At 42.4% G+C, this 15,410-nt stretch overlaps 1 protein-coding gene and 1 long non-coding RNA gene across 3 annotated transcripts in view; one reads left to right on the forward strand and one right to left on the reverse strand.

The window, feature by feature from the left end:
* The first annotated feature begins 803 nt into the window (after positions 1–803).
* Positions 804–15,410, forward strand: part of ngef (neuronal guanine nucleotide exchange factor) — a 39,913-nt gene continuing 25,306 nt past the window's right edge. Inside the window, exons 1-2 of one of the 2 annotated variants that reach the window (XM_061828239.1) lie at positions 804–2,491; positions 13,179–13,272. In XM_061828239.1, coding sequence (XP_061684223.1) covers positions 2,269–2,491; positions 13,179–13,272 — 317 coding nt within the window. In that variant the 5' untranslated portion in view covers positions 804–2,268. Of the gene's footprint in view, positions 2,492–5,636; positions 5,876–13,178; positions 13,273–15,410 lie in introns of those variants that run through there. The other variant, XM_061828240.1, reaches the window with a different exon arrangement.
* LOC133505215 (uncharacterized) lies at positions 2,343–5,480 on the reverse strand. Its single transcript, XR_009796176.1, has 3 exons — positions 5,395–5,480; positions 5,143–5,205; positions 2,343–2,476 (listed from the first exon to the last, which is right to left on the reverse strand). It is a non-coding gene; the product is annotated as an uncharacterized LOC133505215 (long non-coding RNA).

The following is a 15,410-nucleotide window of genomic DNA, read 5'->3' on the forward strand; positions in this document are numbered from 1 at the left end:
TAGAGACCGATCCTCAGCCACTTCTCGCGCCTGTTCCACTGCCGACCAATCTCTGGCCACCTGATGGCCACGTCACAATGGCGACCGATCCTCGGCCGCCTCCTGCTCCTGTTTTGGCCAAACCACATCAGCCTTTCACCCAGGCCTTGGTGGCCCTCTACCTGCGTCTCGACCACATCTTGGGAGGCCTTCGTCCAAAGCCATCACCTGTCCCCGTTTGGTTCCTGCTGTGCCTTTGGGTCACCCCTCGAGGACGTCCACCTGAGTTGGCCCTGGTGCTTGGCGTCCTGGCCAACCTCCTGACCTGCTCAGCCTGACTCCTTGCTTTCGGTGGCCTCGGCGGTCCCCAGAGAGACTGGGGTGGGGGTTTGTGTCCTCTGCCCTCCCTTGGTCATTTTTTGTTGTTTTGTCGCATCTAGGATCCACCCCTTGGGAGGGGGCTCTGTCAGGGCATGGCCAAGCCACGGCCCTGGGCGATGCCACATCTGGCTGAAGTCCCACAGCTGCGCCGCATTGGACATTAATTGGAACAGGCATTTAAGCCTTGAGTGTGTCATCTACATTTGCCAGCTTGTTGTGTTTGTGTATGTAGAACACTGCTTTATCCGGCGTGAGTACACAAGCGTTTTGGTAGTACTACCCTCCGTTACAGCGATCGTGTGTCATCATAGACTTATGTTTTTGTACATGTTCCCAAGTTTGCCTTGAAGTTATAGGACCTCGGCTTTCATGTTTTTGGACCTTGTCTGTAGCCCCGCATTTTTTGACATCTTAGCCGTGTATGACCTCAGTTTGGAAAAAAAACACAACATTATGCCTTTGGCTGGAAGTTCGGCATTTGGGTTCAGTCCCTTGGTGTGTGCTCATGACAGACCTAAACAATAAATGGTATGGGGAAGGACATTGACATTATCATGAACAACAGACTGACAAGAACTAAAAGAAACCAGGGCGCTAAATACACACAGATTAACGAGGCAATGAGGAACACATTGACATGACACGAGTTGGTGGAGTCAGCTGATAGGTCGATGCAAGGTAGAGCGTTAACGGGAACAGGTAGACACAATCAACTGAGCATACAACACATGAACAAAAATTGAACACGGAAAACATGAAACAAAACAAAACAAAACGCAGACCGTAAGACAGTCGTTACCAGATTACTAGCAACATTTATTGCTCTGCTCTTTCACAAAGTCTTTATGTCTCAAGAGTATTCTCTGTCAATTGACTGTCTGTGGTCTTAATAGAGCAGCTCCAACTACAAGAGACAAATTCCTCATGTGTTTTTGATATACTTGACAAAATAAAGATCTGATTCTGAATTCATATGCCCAGAATAAGGGTACTTTTTCCAAATAAAAAAAAAGATTCCCTGTATGATAAATCCATCTTATTTGATTTGACTGCCAATTTCTTTATATGGTAATAAATTCTAATGTGCCGTAAAACTGCTTTCAGTCTGCTGTTAGGACAAAGGGCGCAGGACACAACATGGTTGAAGAGCGACACATACAGGCTAATTCCTGCTATCTAAAAAGGAGAAAGTGAACTTTAAACTCTTACTATCAGCTGACTAGAAAAAAATGATTTGTTTACGGTGGCCCTGGCTCAACAAGATCAGGAACATTACTTGTAGTTCTTAGCACATACTTTCACACATAGTCACTTACACTATCTAAGTTATTTTAAGTAATTTCTCTCAGCTTTTAACGTATAATTTTACTTTGCTTCAAGGCGGAGGCGAGAATCTTAAATGTAAAGCCACACTACACCGTAATCTGCCAGTGGTTCGCTTTTCTGGTTCGGCTACAGAATGTATTTTAGAGCAGAGAAGTAGCCGGGCAGGCCAGGTTGAGTTTAGGAATGTCAGCGCATTATAGGGTGGTGTAGAGTGTGGGACGGAGCCAAACAGAGGAGGGACAAAAAGTAGGAGAGGGAGTCATAAATACAATAATTACAGTTTAGGTAGAAATGAGGAAAGCACTCTAGTCTCACTGGGTGCCAGCGTAGCTAACAACAGAACTAAATGGAGAAGACCGAAGCAACATTGACCTTTCTGTTTTGAAGATTACACTACAATTCACTGCTCCTGCTTGGGATTTTCCTTCCCGATTTTAATGAATACAGTCACGGAAACCACTCATTTCTCAAGATGGATTTTCTTCTGGATTCTGGTTGATTAGGGTGGATTATTTTCACACTTCTTCCTTCACGTCTTATTGAATTTGATTAGTGCACTTCGAAATCGTGGATACATTCTCCATGTCCGTGGCTGCCCTGTTTAGGGGCAAGTGGGGAGCCAAATCCCAGGAAAGCCCTGACAAGCATCCGACAACTGTGGCTCTACACAGACCTGAGGAGGTCTATGACGATGACGATGATGATGAATCCAGGGTGGGCTTTAGCAGAGAGCCTATTCGCAGAAACTCCCGCTTTTACCGTTCAATGAGGAAGAAGAGAATGGCTGCATCTGAAAACTCAGAAAGTAAGAAAACATTTAATTATCTAGTGATCTAGTTTCACTGTGCTGCGATGCAAGCTGAATTCATACATAATGGCCACTATACATTTCAACAATCATGTCATTCAGTGGTTCTCAAACGGTGGTATGTGGAACCCTCAGTGGTCCCTGAGACAACACAAGTATACTTAACTTAATATTGTGGGTTTTTTTGTGACAGTGCCACAAACTACACATACAGTATAGTTTAAGTTGCATTTTCACATTGTTTACCATTTTGTAAGTGCAAATAATTTTGTTGTCAACTGTAAAACAGGAGAACATTAAAATGTGTGATGAAACGTAACGTTTGAGTACCGCTGGCAAAAAGCAATTTGTTTTAGTTATATTGTTGTCAAAGCTGCATTTCCTTGAAGTTAATTAGTCATTTTCCATGTCCAAAACTTCCTCTTCAGTCTGTGTGTTGACAGAGAGAAATCTGCAACATGGTCCTATGTGTTGAACCTATATTCAACGATAGAACATGTGTAAAGATACTAACACGTTACAAGTGATGTTTTAATTCCACACAATGAGAGAATCGAGAGCTTTTAAACATAATGCACGAATATACAACAAAGTCAGCTGATGTTGCGTTTTCAGGCTTCTGATTTTTTTTTTTTTACCCCCGAGGTCGGATTTTTAAAAAATATGTCTATTTGTGGACATAACCTGAGACATAACCTGATTAAATGGGCCTTAAACTGCAATTTGAGAAAGGATGAAAACAAAACAAAACAAACAGGAGTGTAATTCCATGTCTTTAAATTGAATAAAATGGAAAAAAAATGGACACTCTTCTGCTGGCGAGCAATATACTTGTCACCTCGGAGCTCTTTACTTATGGCTTCAACTTCATACGTCATATTGTGTAGCTCTGTATGACATTCAAATTGGCAAATAGATCTAGACGCTCCTAAAAGCCTCACTATGTCTTGGACTGTAGTGCAAATCTCTGCGACTGAAACCTGAGTAACCTGTTGGGTTAAAATAACACAGTTGTCTGAGTAATACCTGAATGTTCCATGTCAACCTCTGACTTCATCAGACAGAGCAAAAATATTTGGGAGTCAATGTTTAAATCCAGATCCCTTTTTACACACAGATTAACACTCAACAACTATTTGGTGAATGATAGAAATGCTTCATTTTTACTGTGTATAGAAACCATTGTTCTCAACAGGAATTAACCATTTTCGTTAAGCCACACCAAAGTGTTTGGGCTTGGACTTTGCACATAATAAAACCGCCGTCTAAGGAAGGGGTTACAGGGTGATAATACATAATGAGATAGGCGTGCATTAAAATGGCAGTACAAGTCATAAAATTATCTAGGCCTGTCAATGCTTTGTCAGAGATCTGTTAAGGTTGTTGATTTGGCGGCACGTACAGAAAAGTGGAAGTGCTAATATTCAGATTCCTCAGAACTGTGAGGCCTACACTCTAACCAGTTGCTCCAATGTGCCACCGTTGCATATAGTTAGTGTATTTATTCCCAAAGTCTTTCTGTATTCATTGTTAATTTTTCTTACATGTGAAAATGCACAAGATAGGCTTAGATGGAAAAAGATGACACGCTGTGGCGACTCCTAATGGGACAAGCCGAAAGAAAAAGAACAAGAAGTATTGGTGTCTACTTTGAGTTGTTAAAAAACTAAAAATATGTGCGTACAGTGAACAAATTTCATTTATATTTGGTTCTTTACTGGCATTTGCTGCTCAGGCAACTACAAGATTTTTCCCCATTGACAATGAAAAAGTATCCACACTTTTCGAGACTGACATTTTCATACAATTAGAAAATCTTTTCACTATATGCATTATGGACTGATGACACATTAACATGAAGTGCGTGTATCTTTTCAAGGCAATGTTTTAGGGAATGTCTCTGTTCTGCTGCTATTTAAAATATTGTTTTAGTACAAAAGAGTATGCAGGCCACTCAGATAAGAATAATATAATACACAGTAACACTACACATATTCTGCAGTTCAAGTTTGTCATTGGCTTTTTAATATTATTTATTGTCATTATATTGTGAATTTATTTATGTTGATTTAGCTCCTATGTCCTTTGTTTTCTCATCTCTCACTTGTCCGTTTTCTTTATTTACCCTTTGTGCCTCCTTGCTGACTCTCCATCTCAACCCAACCGTCTGAGGCAGACAGTTGCCCCACAGACTGTTCTTAAAGGAAATTTTTCTACACCTCTGTTGCTAAGTGCTTGCTAATATGGGTTTAAAGGGATTTTCTTACACACAAACACATGCACACACACACATCCATCCATCCATTTTCTGAACTGCTTATCCTCACAACTTTGTGGGAGTGCTCGAGCCTATCCCAGACTTATCTTCGGGCAGGAGGACAGTCCCATCCCCAATTACTCCAAGGGACAATTTAGAGTCTCCCATTAATGTATGTTTAATGGGATGTCAGAGGAAACCGGAATGCCCGGAGAAAACAGACGCAGGCACTGGGAATCATGCAAAATGATGATGCTCTCCCAAACCGTTTAAGATTAATGTTATATTGCCTCCTATATTTAAAATACAGAATTAGCTTTTTGTGCACTATATTATCTGTGCTTTCATCCTCTATCAGGCTGTGCCAAGGTGAAATTTTAAAATTACACACCATCTCATCCTGCACTTTCTGTCACGTCCCATCGGAAACGAGAGTAGGACCCAAATGCAGGAACTCGGAAGACGCAAGGTAGTTCAAGAAGAGACACGTTTATTGTGTGCAGAGGTCGGGGATCGAGCAGGCAGTCCGGTGCAGCAGCGGTAGTTGTGACGTCGGGCGAAGAGAACAGATGAGCGGACAGGCAGGAGTCGGTACATGGGGAAACAATCAACGCAGGCAGAAGTGTCAAGGAGTCAGGCTTACAGGGTTGGTCGGAGAACGGACGAAGGTCTGTACACACAGGATCAATCAGCAGTACGAGAGTGCTGGAACGGGACATAAAGGTCAACGAACTGGCGGAGGACCAGTCGTCACCGGGTCCTATATATACCAGGGATGATCAGGCCGCATAAGGCACAGGTGTGTGCCTCCCAATCAGCACAGCCACACAGCTCGTGCTGAAGCGGCAGGATCATGACACTTTCAACTTTGGCTCCAGACCAGACCTTTCCCACTCGGAAAAGAGAAAATCTCGTCCAGTTTAACCACTTTTTCTCCGATTATTCACTCTGACAGTCATTGCATCTTAAAACAGCAGCATTTCTTATTTAACTTTCTCCATTAATATCGAAAGTAAACATAACCAGCATCTCTAGCTCGTCTTTGCTCTACGTTGCCCAGACTGTGTTGGTAACTAAAGCAGCGGTGGTGGATGCTGTCATTATAAAACACATTGATGGGCTGCGTAAGTACTGTAACATTTGTAATTATGAGTGTACGTCTTTAAGAGCACAGGGGGGGCTTGTAAACTAAACTAAGAAAAGAGAATGTGGCGGAGCAGCGGTCATTGTTAGAGAAAGTTACGTGTGTTGGCCAAAGAATCCAGTGGCTTCCGCTTTTCATTTTTTGCAGTACATATGTGAATTGTGCATTGAATGAAACAACCAGTCATCCATCACTGTGAATCACATTGCAAAATGCCACAAACTGAATAGCTGTATGTTGTACTTTTTTTTTTGCGCGCGCAACTCAGAATATTTTTGACTGTATCAGCGGTGCACGATTGCGCACAGTGCAGTTTAGATGGAACATTGGCTGACGTTTTTTTTTTCTTCTTTTTGTGGCACGCTGTCCGCAATCAACCAAGACTGCCTCGCGGTCGATGCATTGAGTACCCCTCCTGTAGAGGAAAGTAATCTTACCAGCTTGTATGCATGACCTTGTTGTTTTCGTCACAACCCACACCTGGTGCCCATAGGAGAGGGTACGAATGTAGAACAAGCAGTAAATCCAGAGCTCCCCATTTCAGGTTAGCTCCTTTTTGAAAACAGATCAGCATCGTCCACATCGGTGGAGATGCTGCACCAATACACCTGTCGATATCCTGCTCCATTCTTGCCTCACTTGTGAACAAGACCCTGAGATGCTTGAACTCCTCCACGTGATGCAGGAATTCTTCCTTGACCAGGAGAGAGAACTTCATCTTTTCTCACCACCTGTGGGAGTGGCCAAACGGGTCGGGTGACCTGTGAGGTGGGTGGCAGCCAAAGGGCAGGAGTTCGATGGTTTGATGTTCTAAAGGGGCTGGCTCTAGAGGCTTGGAACATCATCTCTCTGGCAAAGACAGACCGTGCTGGTGTGCGAGCTCAAGAAATTCTGACTAGACATAGTTGGCCTCACCCCAACACATAGCTTGGCCTCTGGTATCAATCTTTTAAGTGGGATGGTACTCTTCAACTCCAGAGATGCCTAGTGTGAGAGGTGTCAACCAGGTGTGGGTATAATCATTGCCCATATTTTTGTGCCTCAAAGTTGGAGCTTAGCCCAGTATAAAATGCTATTGCAACTCTATTCTTGTAATATCAATCCATCCATTCGTTTTCTGAGCCACCTATCCTCATGAGGGTCGCGTGGAGTGCTGTAGCCTAACCCAGCTGCCAATGGGCAGGAGCGGGGGTACACCCTGAATTGTTTGCCAACCAATCGCAGGGCACATAGAGACAAACAGTCACACTCACAATCACACCTAGGGGCAATTTAGAGTGCCCAATTGACCCCTCTGAAGAAATTGCGTCATCCGCGTCACTGACCAATCAGAGGCCGGAGATCTGCATAAACCACGCCCCTTTTTTTGCACCCGCCGTTCCCTCAGACAACGTTGCATGATCCAGTATAGCTTTTGTTAGCGTTGTTTCTTTAACAATAGATATGGTTAAGAAGTGTAGTCACGGACTTTGTAATAGTGACGACAGGTATCCTGAAAGACAAGTTGGTGGAGTTCAATTCGTACCCTTTCCAAAACCAAAGACCCAGTACGAAAAATGTCTTCGATGGATCAAACTTTGTGGAAGACTGTATGATCAACTGAATCCATCTAAAATCAACTGGAACAGATAATTGTTTGCACGAAGGTAAGCCCTATATTTGATTTTCAATACATGTCTCATATTAATGAATTAGCAGTTCTTCGCTTGCATGACATAGCTACGTGTGAATCATTGACACACTTGATCTGTGTTGATCGATATTTTGCGATGGTCTGACTGCACAAACGTGTCTCTGTTCGGCGGCTCCCGAGCTCAGCTAAACCGGACTAGCGAGTCCTAAAAGCCTTCGACGTGCACCGAGACACCAAGACTGAAGGAAGGATGTTTGAGGACACTATAAAGTAGTGATTGTCGTACTCGGTCGGGACTTACGTAGGTTCGGCACTAATTCAAGAATAATTATTGAGGGGAGCGCGTGACGTTACACAAAGAAAACGAGAGAAACAACTCGTAAATCAAGCCTCGCCTTCTTTTCCTTCATACAGCGGTTCACAAACGGCTATACAGATACACATACAGATTCTACACCCAAGTGTGATATGTAACACGAAAATAGGAAACTGTCAATGACGAATTCGTCTTTGGGTTATAATATATTATATTATGTGGCTTCTCGGTCTTCCTCTGACTCCGGAAAGATCTCGCGCTAATATCAATGGTTTCTCCGTCGATATGCATGTAAATACCATTGAAATACCCCTTGCTGAAATACTTGAAGCCCTGCTGTCTGCTTTTGAACGATATTTCAATATTCGGTAAGAATGCGAGTGAGAAATCAGCTGGTAAATCGGACAATTTCGCTCTAGTCTTTTTTTCCTGCGCGCCATTTTTGCTAATTGTTTGTCTGAGGTTAGCACACGTGGGGTGACGTAACTTCAGGAGGCGTGGTTAAGTGCCCTGTACGGAGGGGTCAATTGATGCACGTTCATGGGAAGTGGGAAGAAACCGTTGTGCCCTGAGAAAACCCACCCAGGCACTGGGAGACCATCTAAACTCCACACAAGCGGGGCCGGTATTTGAACCCCAGTCCTCAGGACTGTGAGGCCAATGCTCTGCAGCTGCGCCACCATTCTTGTTGTATTATAAGTCTATTTAAAGGTCCTGTATTTTAGCTATTTAGACCAAAGAGTGTCTCTCTCACATGGACTTTGTATAAAAGTGTCAATTTCATTAAAATAGAGTATCATATAAGTGTCCAGAAAAGGATTGTTTGACCCAGATTTGTATCCGCTTTGTTTATATTTGGCTTTCTGCTAGCACATTGTCGTTCCGCCAGGCGTATCTCCCAGGGAACAGTTTCACTACAATAGAATGCTAGTTCTGAAATGTAGGAAATCGGAACCACAACTTTTTTTGGGGGGGTCCTTATCCATTATAGATTCTACAGTCCACATCTGTCCTCGTTGTTGAGCTAACTGTCTGTTTATCACACCTCTGCTGACCATTTTTAGACATCAGTAGAGTGGTTTCATTTCCCGACTTTCCATTGACATCCACATACACTTCAAGACGGTGGATATCCGTTTCTAGAATTGACACTCTCTGCCGCGGTCCATTATAATTCTGATTTGAAAATGAAGGCATTTTGATGGCCAATTTTGTTGCTCACACCAGTCTTAAGCTTTAACGAAATGGTGAGAGGTTATCTGAAAATATTTAAATATGGCAATAACTTGGCTAGTTAGCTCATTCGGCATTGAAGGCATCCCTTGGAGAGGGTGACTCTGAAGAAACAACAGAAAGCAGAAATGGAGGTAGTAGAAATGAAGATGCTGAGGTTCTCGCTCAGAGTGAGCAGGTTGGATAGGATTAGAAATGAGCTCATTGGAGGGACAGCCAAAGTTGGATGTTTTGGAGACAAGGTTAGGGAGAGCAGACTTCAATGGTTTGGACATGTCCAGAGGCGAAAGAGTGAGTATATTAGTAGAAGTGTGCTGAGGATGGAGCTACCAGGCAAAAGAGAGACAAAAGAAAAGGTTGATGGATGTTGTGAGGGAGGACATGAAGACTGTGGGTGTTAGAGAGGAAGATGCACTGTCATAACCAGAACGTGGAGTTGGACCCAAATGCACGACTCGGGAAATGTGGAGGCAGTTCGGGAAATATCTTTATTCAGTCCAGAGTCGGTAACCAGGCAGGCAGTCCACGAGAGCAGGAGTGATAATAACGTCAGGTTTACGGGGTAGGTCAGGAGACAGGCAGGGGTTGGTACGCCGGGAGTCGAGATCAGAATCAAGGAAGTGCAGGAACAAGGCATCAATGGAAACGATCTGGCAAAGCCAGACCGTCCGCTGGGTCCTATAAGTGCTGCAGGTAATTACTGGGGATGAGTTGCAAGTGTGCCCCACCTAACCCTAATTGGGACAAGCCGAAAGGAAAAGAAGAAGAAGACACTCTTATACATTCCATTGGGGTTTTACACTAACTTAGTGGCAACAGTTTACTTGATTCAAGTGATTGCTGTAGTGTGTTACTGTAAATTTGTTTACAGTACTTACTGACAAGGCCATTAAATCAACATTTCCATTCATTCGAGTGCTGATGGTTCACACAAGTTAAACAAGAGTTCTTTTGTCCTGCAGAAGAAGCAAGGTGACACTTATGTTAGCCTTTTGTAGGACACACTAAAGCTGACTGGGTTGAAACTTTATTGCACACTGCCCACAATCAGTTTTTTTTTTTCATGCAAGAGTTAATGCACCCATTCAATGAATTGACCCCTCCGTACAGGGCACTTAACCACGCCTCCTGAAGTGACGTCACGCCACGTGCGCTGACGTAAGACAAACAGTAAAAATGGCAAATACAATCCAATACAATACATTCTTAACTGAGACAGACTCCATGCTTCGGATTTCATTCAAATCAACGATATATTAAAGATTCTAAATACAATACATTCTTAACTGAGAGAGACGCCATGCTTCTGATTTGATTCAATCATTCACACGTAGCAATATTACGCTAGCGAAGAATGTCTCATTCATTTATACGAGACGTGTATTGAAAATCAAATATAGGGCATATCTTCGTGAAAACACAGTCTGGTTAAGCTTCGGCCGCGAGCCAACAAGAAAGCGACACGTTTGTGCAGTCCGATCATCGCTAAATATCGCTCTACAAAGAATAAGTGTGTCAATCGATCACACTTAGCGGTGTTATACTAGCGAAGAAGATCTCATTCATTTATACGAGACGTGTATTAAAAATCAAATTTAGGGCTTATCTTCGTGCAAACACAGTCTGGTTAAGCTTCGGCCGCGAGCCAGCAAGAAAGCGACACGTTTGTGCAGTCCGATCATCGCTAAATATCGCTCAACAAAGAATGAGTGTGTCAATCGTTCACACGCAGCAGTGTTATGCTAGCGAAGAACTTCGAATTCATTTATACGAGACATGTATTGAAAATCAAATATAGGGTATACCTTCGTGCAAACATATATGTTCCGGTTGATATTAGATGGATTTAGTTGATGATGCGGTCTTCCACAAAGTTTGATCCATCGAAGGCATTTTTCGTACTGGGTCTTCGGTTTTGGAAAGGGTACGAATCGAACTCCACCAACTAGCCTTTCAGGATACCTGTCGTCACTATTACAAAGTCCGTGACTACACCTCTTAACCATATTTTTTGTTAAATAACCCAAATACGCGATAAAACGCTAACAAAACCTATACTGGACCATGCAATGTTGTCTGAGAAAATGGCGAGAGCAAAAATGGGCTTTGGTTTATGCAGATCTCTGGCCTCTGATTGGTCAGTGACGCGGATTGCGCAATATCCACGGAGGGGTCAATTGAAGATAACATAAACACACAATGAATGTTACGTAAATTTCACGAGCATTAAGGGTTATTTAAAACAAAATAATATGGTGGCATGGTGGCTCAGCTGGAAAGCCTTACAGTTCTAAGAACCCGGGTTCAATCCCAGCCATCCCTGTGGGGAGTTTGCATGTACTCCCCGTCCCTGCGTGGGTTTTCTCTGGACACTCCAGTTTCATCCCACATCCCAAAAACATGCAACATTGATTGGACACTCTAAATTGCCCCTAGGTGTCATTGTGACTGCGGCTGTTTGTCTCTATGTGTCCTGTGATTGGCTGGCAACCAGTTCAGGGTGTACCCTGCCTCCTGGCCTTTGACAGCTGGGATAGGTACCAGCACCCCCGTAACCCTTGTGAGGATAAGCAGCTAAAAAATGGATGGATGGGTGGATGGATGGTGGCAAGGTGCCACCATCGTGATGCCAGTGTATAATTTGCATGTTCTCCCTGTGCCTGCATGCGTTTTCTCCAGGCATTGCAGTTTCCTCACACATCCCAAAAACACGCATGATAAGTTAATTGAAGGATCCTAATTCCCCATAGATGTGAATGTGAGTGTGAATGGTTTGTTTCTTTGAGCCCTGCGATTGGCTGCTGACCAGTTCAGGCCGACCCCACCTCTTGCCGAAGATAGCTGGGATAAGCTCGGCACACCCGCAGCCATAGTGAGGAGAAGCGGTCCAGAAAATGGATGGGAAATATCAATATTTCATCTTTTATTCCTGGTCTTTACAATTAATCTGCAAAAGACATACAGCTGAGAAGGCAGCATTATTTTTAATGAAAGAACAAATTTTCAGATGCACAAAAGTATTGGGACTATTTAGTAGGTAACATGCATACTATATCGCATTTGAGTCTGACTTGGCCAGGCTAAATCCATCCACATCTTTCCCCCAATGAATTCCATCCACCCATCCATTTTCTGAGCAGCTTATCCTCACAAGGGTAATGGGAGTGCAGGAGCTAATTCCAGATATCTTCAGGCACAAGGCGTGGTACACCCTGAACTGTTTGCCAGCCAATCGCAGAGCACATGGAAAAAAAACAACTGTTCACTCTCCCAATCACACCTAAGGGCAATTTAGAGTATCTAAATAATGCTTGTGTTTGGGATGTGGGAGGAAACGGGAATGCCAGTAATAAAACAACGCAGGCACAGGGAGAATATGCAAACTCTACACAGGTAGGTCTGGGGTTTTAACTCAGAACTGTGAGGGTAATGGTCTCACAAGTGTCAATCAACTCATTTGTTTATGCGCTGTGTTTTGGGTCATTATTTTGTTGCATGATAGGGAATCTCCTAATTAGGTCTGTTATCAGCTATCTTTAAATTAGAAGGTAAGATGTTTTTGTTTATTGGACTTCTGATGGAGATATCATGCAAAACCAAATAGTCACATTGCCTTCACAGATGAGCTTGTATGTTTGGCATCATGAGAAGACTGTCCTGAAGCTAGCCTTTCCATTATCTTGCCTAAAATTAATCTTTAACTCAGCTGTCCGTAAAACCATAACATTTTTTAAACTGCGTATATACAGTGATCATTTTTATTGTTTGAATAATCACTCCATTTATGATCTCCAGTCCTAGCTAGCATCTACCTAGCAAATTAGCCAGCTACAGCTAACTAGAATGGCTCGCCTGCATCTTAATGAATCTGATTTAATTTAAATTGTTGGATATTGTACACATATTGGACCTGATGAAAGACATTCAATTTATTGTTATAGTTAGTCCCATTGCAATATAATCACAGTAACACTATAATGGTCATTGCTTACTGACTCCTTTCTGCCATCAAAAAAATCCCAAACCATAACGCTATCTCCCATTATGTCTTATTGTACCTCATTTAATTAAATTTCATTTAACTTTTACCCCTTACACCAGGTTCTCCTAAGTCTGGAGTGGACCACAACATGCCAACGAACTCTCATTGTAATACTCCACCTCATAAATCACCTCAACTGTCTACGACTGGTCGGTGAGTTGACTTAACATGGCTCTCAAAATGAATACACCAAAAAGTTTAATGGTGAAAAAAAAGGAAAAAAAAACCTTCCTGCTGAAACATTGCTGGCACATGCATAAATGTTTGATTGCCGTCAAAACAGACCCAGCTTGGGTCATTTTAAATTTATACCGAGCACACTGTTACCACTTCAAATTGTGGGTTGAGTTCTTTTTATCAATTGAACTTTAAAGTTTGAGTTTACATGCTCTCCCCATGCCTGCGTAGGTTTTCTCCAGGTATATCGAGATTTGAACTCAGTCCCCAGAACTGTGAGGCAGATGCTCTAACCAGTCATATTACTGTCCCGCCTTATTATTATTATTATTATCCATCCAATTTCTGAACTGCTTATCCTCATGAGGGTTGCAGGAGTGCTGGAGCCTATCCCAGCTATCATTGGGCAGGAGGCCGGGTATACCCTGAACTGGTTACCAGCCAATCGCAGGGTACTTAGAGATAGAGAACAGTCACCCTCACAATCACACATAGGGACAATTTAGAGTCTCCAATTAATGTTGCATGTTTTTTGGGATGTGGGAGAAACAGGAGTGCCCGGAGAAAACCTACATGGGCACGGGGAGATCATGCAAACTCCATCATAATAATAATAATAGTTGTCATTATTATTATCATCATCATCATCATCATCATCATCATCATCATCATCATCATTATTATTATTATTATTATTATTGCAGCATGGTGGCACAACTGTAGAGCGTTGTCTTCACAGCTGAGCACTGGTGTTCAAATCCTGGCCACAGGTTTACATGTTCTGCCTGTGTGGGCGGTGTTCAAATCCTGGCCACAGGTTTACATGTTCTGCCTGTGTGGGTTTTCTCTGATTTCAAGTTTTTAATTTTGAGGCTGGTTGATTTTGGGGTCCCTCCTTTTCCAATCATGTGAATAGTTTTTAAAAACTCAGCTCGGCTCAGAAAATAGATAGATAGATCTACAGTAATATAATACATTTAGTGTTTTAAAATGTATATTTACATTATAAATTTATAATACTGTATATTTTATATTTATAAGGTTTTATAATTAAAGATTTTTAACTAAATACCTCTTTTTCTCTCAGATATGTAAAGTACAAATACTGTTTACATATTTTAAACATTCTGGTACACAGATAAAAATTCCTGGGGGGAAGCAAATCCTAATTTGTGGTTTTTAATTTTTCGTGGGTGGTTCTGTTCCCTATTAAACATGAAAAACTTCCATCCATTTTCTAAACTTCTTATCCTCACAAGGGTCACAGGAGTGCTGGAGCCTATCTCAGCTGTCAACGGGCAGGAGGCGGGGTACACCCTGAACTGGTTGCCAGTCAATCGCAATATATAGTTACTATTCATATTGTAATTTTTTTTAATCATATTTGGTGTTGGCATAATCAAAAACTAATTGTTTAATTTTACGTTACTTTAATATTTTGGTACTTTGATTACGTTATGGAATGAATATTTTTAACAGGTAACCTGTAATTCTATTAGAATACAATTTTAAAGTCTGCCCATCCATCTAACGCTTTCTGGGTTGGGTTGCAGGGGCAATAGCTCCATCAGGGATGCCCAGACTTCCCTTTCCCCAGCCACTTCATCCAGCTCTTCCGGAGGGATCCCAAGACATTTTCAGGCTAAATGAGGACCATGGTTTCAAATTTGGAGATGCTGATTATCATCCCAGCCGCTTCACACTTGGATGCGACTCGCTCCAGTGATCATTGGAGATCACAGCTTGATCAGGGTTCGCACGCGGCCCTAAAAGTCCCTAAAAACTCCAAAATTTTCGAAGGTGCATTTAGGGGCTCCTGCAAGTCCTTAAAAATCAGTGAAAACCGGTCAAGCCCCTAAAAAGGCCTTAAATTAAAAAAAATCAAAGGGAGGACCTCTACCGCCAAAATTCTCCCTAAAAAAATTATCTTTTATTTTCAAAAAATAGCGATCCGTCTGGCGTCCAAAACAGCCAGAAATTGTCAACAGAAGTCACCGTGTTGACAACTTGTCGCCATCTTGTCGATATTCCATTGTTTGTTTCTGTGACAGGCATTTCACTTCGTCTTCGTTACGATGTAGCGTAGTTCTTTCATCGATCCAACTCGTATCGTG

The sequence above is a fragment of the Syngnathoides biaculeatus genome, chromosome 8 (assembly GCF_019802595.1).
Source record: "Syngnathoides biaculeatus isolate LvHL_M chromosome 8, ASM1980259v1, whole genome shotgun sequence".
NCBI classification, from domain to species: Eukaryota; Metazoa; Chordata; class Actinopteri; order Syngnathiformes; family Syngnathidae; genus Syngnathoides; species Syngnathoides biaculeatus.